General features: G+C 41.2%; 2 protein-coding genes across 6 annotated transcripts in view; one reads left to right on the forward strand and one right to left on the reverse strand.

The window, feature by feature from the left end:
- LOC105357177 overlaps nt 1-8,146 on the forward strand; it is a 302,080-nt gene that overhangs the window by 237,988 nt on the left and 55,946 nt on the right. The window lies entirely within an intron of this gene.
- On the reverse strand, nt 498-8,010 carry LOC101160375. Of its 4 annotated transcripts, none has more exons than XM_011491734.3 (16): nt 7,888-8,010; nt 7,555-7,619; nt 7,293-7,465; nt 7,136-7,221; nt 6,998-7,065; nt 6,817-6,914; nt 5,506-5,531; nt 3,585-3,657; nt 3,199-3,369; nt 2,982-3,113; nt 2,021-2,115; nt 1,769-1,918; nt 1,562-1,701; nt 1,339-1,492; nt 1,156-1,271; nt 498-1,074 (listed from the first exon to the last, which is right to left on the reverse strand). In XM_011491734.3, the coding sequence occupies exons 2-16, from the start codon at nt 7,584-7,586 to the stop codon at nt 957-959; spliced, it is 1,632 nt and encodes a 543-aa protein (XP_011490036.1). In that variant the 5' UTR covers nt 7,587-7,619; nt 7,888-8,010; the 3' UTR covers nt 498-956. The 4 variants fall into 4 exon arrangements, with proteins under 4 accessions (XP_011490036.1, XP_011490038.1, XP_011490037.1 ...); XM_011491736.3 differs by having other exon boundaries at nt 3,226-3,369; nt 5,506-5,534; nt 7,888-8,009; XM_011491735.3 differs by having other exon boundaries at nt 5,506-5,534; nt 7,145-7,221; nt 7,888-8,007.

Below are 8,146 nucleotides of genomic sequence, written 5' to 3' on the forward strand. Positions count from 1 at the left end.
CTAGGCACTTTAACATTGGGAGTTGGGTCATCTAGACCCACTAGACAGTGCGCTGAACCTTTTTTCTTCAATGATTTGTGATCTTCACTGGTGTCCATGGATTACATGAAATCTTTCCACCTTTATCCACCTTTGTCATGGTAGGGAGAACACGTCAATGTAAGGGTGAGGGTCATCTAAGATAGCACAAGGGTTACACTGCAAAGCTGAACTGCTTGATGGACTTTTGGAGGATTGAGTACTATGGTCAGGAGTCTTGCACAATGATGACTACTTTACCTTTATTGTCTTTGCTACTTAGTTACTTTTTACTTTAGTTATTTTCTTTCTCTAATAGAGAGCCTTAATGAAGGGGTCAAAGAGCCACATGTGGCTTCAGAGCCTGTTTGCAAACTCCTGGCTTAGGGAGGAGTCTCACCTGTTTTTTTACGTTTTACACTTTTAAGCTTTGTCATAAAAACTGCTTGATTTTATTTTCGAAGTAAAAAAAGACTCCATTTATTTTTCAGAATTCATGTTTATTTTGTACAGATTTAGGGCTATTTTACAATTACTATATAATATAATGAAAACATGTTTTTTTTTTAAAAGAAGCTGGGGTTGTACTAAAAAAGATGGATATGAAATAATGTCACAAATAACAGTTTTGAAGATAAATTATTGGAAATTGGAAAGTTGTTAAACACCCTCAAAAAGGACTTAGACTATTAGAGGTTAATCATATTTTTAAAAAACGGCTTTGTCAAAAACCAAACTCTTCGAGATGTTCCTGACTTTCCATTAGCTTCATCCACTGTTCCACCTGCAGGTTCCAAAATAAAAACTTTGTGCATCCTTTAAATTTATTTGCATTCATTTCAAACAGTTTTATTTTGAAGTAGTGAAATGCAGCTTTTGCAGAAATGCCTGTGAGAAAATTGATCAGGTCTTTGAACGCAGCACAAAGGCTGAACGTCTCAAAGGTAAAGTGACACTAGTTGCTCCTTCAGCTCCGTCAGGATGGACGTTGGCGAGCGGCGGCCAGCATTCAGCAGCGAGCGGAAAAACCTCCTCCACATGGTGGTGTCGATGTCGCTGCAGAAGGAGTTAGAGTTAGTTTGAAACATGATGCAGATGAAGTTTTTAAATGTAAAAAGAAGTGCTGAATGTAATCACCAGGGTCCGTCTCCACTGAACTGCTCCACCTGCCAGCCGCTCGCATCCTTCACCAGAACCATGGCGCTGTTGGTCAGGAGGAGGTGAACTGTTTCAGCCACGCCCACCAGGTCAACCTGACATCAACAGACAGGTTAGCCAGGACAAGAGAGCAGAGGCTGGAGATCAAAGGCAGGTGAGTACCAGGTGAGGGGGGTCGTTGGGTTCTAGAAGACCCAGGTGGATGTAAGGTTGTGCAGATGGGAGGTGCTGGACGGATGTGATGTTCTGCTGCAGGTCCAGATCCACCGAGGTTGACCAGTCAATGGGGAAGATGCAGGCTGGCTCCTGGCACCCTCTGCAGGTGTAGTCACACTATTAGAATCCACTCAATCACCCCCCCAATCCACCTTTCCTCCTGACATACATGTGACAGCAGGTGAGCACGTTGGGTCGCAGCGCTGCGTGCAGCAGCCGGCAGGAGTGTAGCTGCAGCAGCAGCTGCAGCAGGCCGACGGCTTTACACCCCACCAGTTCAGAAGAATCTTGAACCGACTCCATCAGCTCCTGAAACAAGAACGCACACGTTAGTCTCTCCACTCACACGTGCTCCAGTCGGCGGGCTGCAGCTCACCGTGAATGTGTGGTCCTGGGGGGGGGTGTAGACAGTTATACAGCCGTCATCAAACAGGAAACAGCTGATCAGAGGAAGCCCAGCCCCGGCGGAGGAACTCCTTAAGCGACCAAACTGGTAAAAATCCCAGGGGGTGGAGCAGCTGTCCACCTGCAGCGGGCAAACGAACACAGGACGGTGAGTCTAAAGGGTGGATGCAGAATCTCCCCACCCACAAAATGAACTCCATCGTGTCAGATGAGCCAGATTCACCTTGATGAGGACGAAATCGTTATCTGTGCTCGCTTGAAATACTGAGAAACCGTCTCCATCCATTAGTGTGGAGAAAATGTCAAACACAGCCCCCCCTAGTGAGCAAATCAAGAACAGCATTCCATGAAAAAGCAGTGATCTCGACCAATTTAAAGTCTCACTCCCATCATCCTTTCATCTTTTATAAAGCCGTTCTCAGTGGTCTTTTTATGATTATGTCATTTGTTATCCAAGATCACAAAACGTGTGTCATTTTCTAGGAACTAGTTCCTGCAGAGCGGCTGTAGTTCCCTAGAAATTCGGGGCTGGATTGTTGGCCCTGTTTCACTCTCCCTGCTAGCATACAGCCCCTCACAACCCCAACATTACCAGTGCAACAAAAATGGCGAGCAATATTGGAGCTATCCAGCTGTGCAGTATTGATCCAGATTCCAGAACAGACGAGGGAAACAGTGAAAAACATGGATCTATTTGTCTGGGAGGAGCAGAGCAGGGAGCTTGTGGCCCGCCCAGAGTATATTTATATCCCGTAATGTCCAGCTACGATGGCCGTTTGCTCCAGTTGTTCCGCTCCGAGCACGGAGCCTATTCAGACTGCGGAAAATAAGAGGGAACCGAAGCTCAGTCTGATTTGAAACGAACTGAGACCACCTCGACAGATGGGTCCGAGAGCGGTTCCTGGTCCAGAACCAGGGTCCATTGGGTGAACAAATTTGTGAGTTACTAAGCGAACCAAACGTGTCCAGTCTGAATAGACACTAAAAGACCACTGGGACCAATTTTACAATGGATGAAAAGATAATTGGAGGACTTTAAAGGGGATAAAATGAAAACTTAGGAAAAAATAAAGCTTTTTTAATGATATGGATTGCATTCCTGCTAAAAACCATATTCTCGTCCTAATACTTTTCCTAAGCACCAGAATCATTCATTACTTGGATGAAACATCTAAATCCTGTACCCAGATGCAGACAGCTGTGCTCGGTCACGGCAGGAAGAGATCCACTTTGCGAGTGCAAGTTCGGAGAGGAAAAGATGTCGGAGTTCTCCAAGAGCCTTCGTCGAACATCCGCATCGCAGGGATTCACTGCAGCTGGAACAGAAACCAGAGGTTTGCAGCTCAAATCTTCCACTTAAATACACAAAAATGTGTTGAAGCTAACGGACAAAAATCTGACCTGCAAATGGTCGGTTTGAGTTCGTACCAGGTTGTGTGCTGTGATCCCGCTCTATAGGACTGCAGCCTTCCGGTGAGGGCAGGGATGCCGACTCCACACTGATCTCCTCGATGGGGCTCAGGTTCTCTTGTGGTTTGGAGATGGTCAGGGGCCCGGACCTCTTTGAATCTCCTTGAAAATACATTTTTTGGGGGGGAAACGTGTTACAGCTGCTTGGATCAGTGATTTTTTATTTTATGTGTCTGCAGTAAAATAAAGGTTTTGTCCACATTTATATAGATTAGGGCCATCATGGAACAGAGCTGAGGGGAAAACATGCCACCTTTAAAGGAAAGGAGCAACATTTTAGCAGAAACAAATGCTCTTCCTGATGAAACCAAACTCACCTCTGTACATTTGCTTTGCTCCAACTTTGCCTAAGTCGAGTTTCTGGAGTCCATACTGCTCCGGCTCTGAGTTCTACCAGTAAAAACAGAGCAAATTAGGGGAAAGTTTGGGTTTGATGACAAAAAAAGGAGTTTTAATTACAGCCCGCAGCAGTCCTGAACTTTAAGGACCATTTTATAATATAAAACTATATTATAATTTATATAAATTATATATAAATTATATAAGTTCGCTTCCTTCCACTCCCTTTCAAACAATATTAATTAATATGTCTAATTATACTAAGTTTGATTAGTTAGTGTATGAATGTATAACTGATGATTGTATTGTTGTGTATTATTCCTATTTGATTGCTTGAAATAAACCATTTCAAATCAAATCAAATCAAATCAAATAACTGCACCTTTGAGTGAAAATTTGACCCCCGCCTCACCAACAACTGAAAACTCACCTACATTTGCATGTACCTAGTGCCCGGTGAAAATGAATTTTTAACACAATGAAAAATTCAAAAAATTTCCAGCACATATCGCCAGCTTAAGTCTACAGTCACAAATGAAACCTTGTTGACCTTTGACCTCAGGAAAAAATGTCACCTTCTTGAATCGTTCCAAAAATTACACTTTAGTACCAGCTACAAATTTAAACTCCTCCTAGGGATTTCAATCGTATTGCCTTTTAACTCCTCCAGCATCATTGAGAAGCTGCTTGGCAAAAAATGTTTTTGAAGTTTGTAGATTTTTTTTCGACGTTAGCGTGGCGAGCTTGTAAAAGTGGCGTTTGCCTGTTGCTTGAACTTTTTTTGTTTTTTTTTTATCGGAATATTGTGAAAGTTTGATGCATAAATCCCTGGCTCAAGCTGCACGAAACAATATAACATATGGTATGATTATTTAAGGAATGTGGGCGTGGTTAACCAAAAAAAAAGCTTTGTTGCCAAGGAAATCCAAATTACATAGACTTGATTGTCACCCCTAGGCGACCTAAAACTAAAATAGTTGCTATGGAGGTAAAACTACCAGAAAAGCTCCAATTTTAAAGTAAGGTGTGTGTAGCAGCCGCTCATCCAGGCCGGGTCAAAGGTGGGTGGCGGAGTGAATAGTGCCAACAGGCCATTTAACGCTAATCGCGGCTTTTATTATGTGTACGTAACTTTATTTTTGTCACATTTACAGATGAAAAAGTAAAAACTTGCAGGCAACCAGAAGCACCTTTAGAGGTTAAACTGAAATCAAATGTTCATTGTTTTTTATCCATTAAAGTCTGAATAGTGTTGCAATCAACTTGTTTTACAAGTTTGTCCTGGGCTGTCCACTGGACTTTGAGGAGGAAGTGGGTGAAAGGAGGATGTTGGCCAAACTAACATCCATTATGGTCAACACCTCTCACCTACTACTTCAGACAGTGGAGACGCTGAGCAGCTCCTTCAGTTGCAGACTGTTACACCCTCCATGTAGGAAGGAACGGTTCTGCAGCTCATTCATTCCAACAGCTGCTAGATTTTACTGTGCCACAGTTTAAATATGCATGTAGAAAACCGGTTATCATGCATCCATAGCCCATCTGAATATATTGTCCTTTACTTTAATTTATTATTACGTATAACATATGTAAAGTCTTAATAGTGTATATAGGTGTAAATTCTTCTTTTTGTTAAATGTTATTACGGTACTTTTTGTATTTTTGCACATTTTAAACACCCTTTCATTCTTTTTGCACATTGCTGTTCTTCTTCTTTTTTTGCACTGATCTGCTGTAGCAATTGAATTTCCCCAACCTGGGACCAATAAAGACTATCTTATCTTATCTTAAGTCTGCACCAACTGTGTTCACACAAAAAACCAAACAATTGTTCTGGTTTACTTTTACTGCTGAGCAAGGCAGTGAACCTGTAATTGCACCCGCACCACAGAACTGTACCTGGGAGCCTCTGGAGGAAACGACTCCTTCTGGAAGAGAATAAAGAAGAGTCAGAAACAAGACTTCAATGCATTTATTGAATACAGACATGTTAGCAGACTGTCTGTTATTTTAGTTTTAGTTCTGACCCTTAGGAGCTTTTTGGAGATCAGTTTAATTCAAATTGAAATCGAATTAAACTTTATTTAAAAAATGTTTTTATTTTCAATCAGTTTCTTCTTTACATTTGTATTTTCTTATTTCTGCATACATTTCTGTGAGTTTAACGATCTTAAAACAGCCAATTCCTGAATTCCTCTTCTTCGTGATCAAAGACTGGAGGCTACAATAAGCCAATGAAGCAGAAGGAGAAATCCAAAGATGTTCTAGATTTCTTAAGAACGAGTAGCCACACGAAGTACAAAATATCTGGATTCACTTAGTAACAGGCCCAGGTTTCACACAGAGTAGGAGAAATATGAAAGATTATAAAATACAGTTTTCTTTGATTCTTATTTAAGACCTTTTGATAAGAATGACTGAATATTGCTAGCACAGACTTTAGAATTTCTTTCTTTCTCTCATTTCATTTTTGGTTGGTAGTGTGCCTTGTTATTTTTAATCAATGAAAAGGTGTACCTTGGCTCAAAAAAGGTTAAAAACACGGCCCTAAAAGACTATATAGTGTGGGACCAGTGAGATCCAGTGGTCTAGATTTTAACGTAATTCGGACGTATCTGGGTTTTTTAACTGCAAATATCATGTCACTCATTTGCCAAAGTAAAAACCTAACACAGACTTTTTATGAATCCACTCTGTTCCGATGATGAAAACTTGGATGGTTTAAAAAAGGTCATTTCAATTATTTTTTTCAAATGGCAAATCATTCAAATGCAATGCATTGTGGTCCATATTCACCAGTCTAATGATCATCGATGCACATACATACAGAAAGAAGGGTGTAGGACACAGCAAGCACTTTTAGAAGGCAACAGGAAGTAGAACTATGGGTACACTTTTAAAAGCAACTTTAAAGACCATAAAAAAATGGAAAAAAATGAAGATAGAACCATTTATTCTTCTAGAAAGAAGTACCAGGTTGCTGATTAACAGACAAAAATGTGGTTACATTTGTTTTTGCAGCCAAACAACCACAAACCAGCCAGTCTAACTGGGAAACTACGTACGGCATGTCCCAGCTGTAGACTGCAGATTCATGTAGGAATCTGGATTCAGAACTTTAAAAGTCCAATTCAGTTCTGGTATCAAAACTCGATTAAAAAGCTGCACTTGAATTTGGATGAGAGCAAAAAATATTTATTTTGGCATTACCTGGAAGTCCTGGAAACAAGACCTTCAGGCAGAGTCCCTTCTCATCTGATTTTACGATGAGGTCATTGGGCCGGTGGCTTGAAGCAGCCTCAGACTTCCTGTTGGCCCAGAGTCCCCGTGTGAGTTGGTTTAATTTGGGTTAATACAGAAATGCATGCAGGAGTGATGTGTAACTTGTTACCCAGAAGGGTTTTCTTCAGCAGACTCATAAACATGGAAGGAAGCGGCAGGTTTACAGGAATTCCTGGCCTAAAAAAACAGCACATCTTAGCATCTGTTTGACTATCAGAACAGATAACTACTAAACTAAAAGATCTACCTGACTCACACTGAGCCGCTGCTGCCTCTTCTTCTCCAGCTCCTGCCTGAGCTGCTCCTCTTCCTCCTTCAGACGCTGCAGCTTCTCTAAGGAAAAAGCAGGCATCAGCTGATTGACACAAGCGACTCCCATGTCCTAGTATGAGCTGTAAATGCACCCTGCATCTTCTTCTTCTTCAGCTCAAAGTATCTCTCAGCCCGCAGCTCCTCAAAGTTCATCTCCTCCTGTCCCCTCATCAGGAGGTCTTTACAGTACTCACTGACCTCGCTGACCCCGGTCTCCTGATCCAGGACCCTGCTGCTGTCATGAGCCTCAGCCAGACATGCTGACCTGCATCCGATCACAGCATTTACTAAAAGGTTAACAGCGATTTGATCATTTTTACATGTGGTTATTGGCTAATAACAGAGAGTACATACTCATTCTGTATACAGACAGGCTGCTCCTCCATCCCTGCAGCTCCAACAGTCGGTAAACAGACAATCTACAGACAGGATCAAACAAATAGTAAAATTTTAAAATTAAAATTATTTCACTATTGCTGTATTTCTTCTCATTTTTCTTAATCGGACATAAACTAATCTAATTTTTCGCTCTTTTGCTTTAAGAGGCAGTTTTTTAATGCTAGCAAAATGTGTTCATGCGCGTCTGTTAAAACATCAAAAACACACAAAACCAGACAAAAACATTAACCAAAGTCAAACTTTTGCTTCAAATAATGTCTTCTAATGGGTTAAACTGGACATTCCTACCAGGTAAACACTCCTGGAATCACAAACGAGACAACTCTCGGATTGTTTAGAATATTTAGAATGGTGAGTTTGAAACTTCCTCCGTCGATTCTGATTGGTCAACGGACCGAAGATCGGTTATGTTTAACTGTCAACCTGCCCCACAGCGCTCCTACTTGTCATAGCGAGAAATGCACCAACATTTTTTTTAATTCTGTATTTTTATGCAATCGTTTTTAATGTATAGTTAAGAGTTTAACATCTCTGGGAACTTCTTCAA

Source organism: Oryzias latipes, chromosome 24, assembly GCF_002234675.1.
Source record: "Oryzias latipes chromosome 24, ASM223467v1".
NCBI lineage: Eukaryota > Metazoa > Chordata > Actinopteri > Beloniformes > Adrianichthyidae > Oryzias > Oryzias latipes.

What these genes read in the sequence shown, in the direction of transcription:
- LOC101160375 (XM_011491733.3), bottom strand. Translation starts at nt 7,586, where the DNA reads ATGGAGGAGCAGCCTGTCTGTATACAGAATGA. An exon ending in CCTGTCTGTATACAGAATGA is followed by an intron (nt 7,466 to 7,554) that starts GTATGTACTCTC and finishes GATCGGATGCAG; the next exon opens with GTCAGCATGTCTGGCTGAGG. An exon ending in AGCAAAGCAAATGTACAGAG is followed by an intron (nt 3,370 to 3,584) that starts GTGAGTTTGGTT and finishes TGTATTTTCAAG; the next exon opens with GAGATTCAAAGAGGTCCGGG.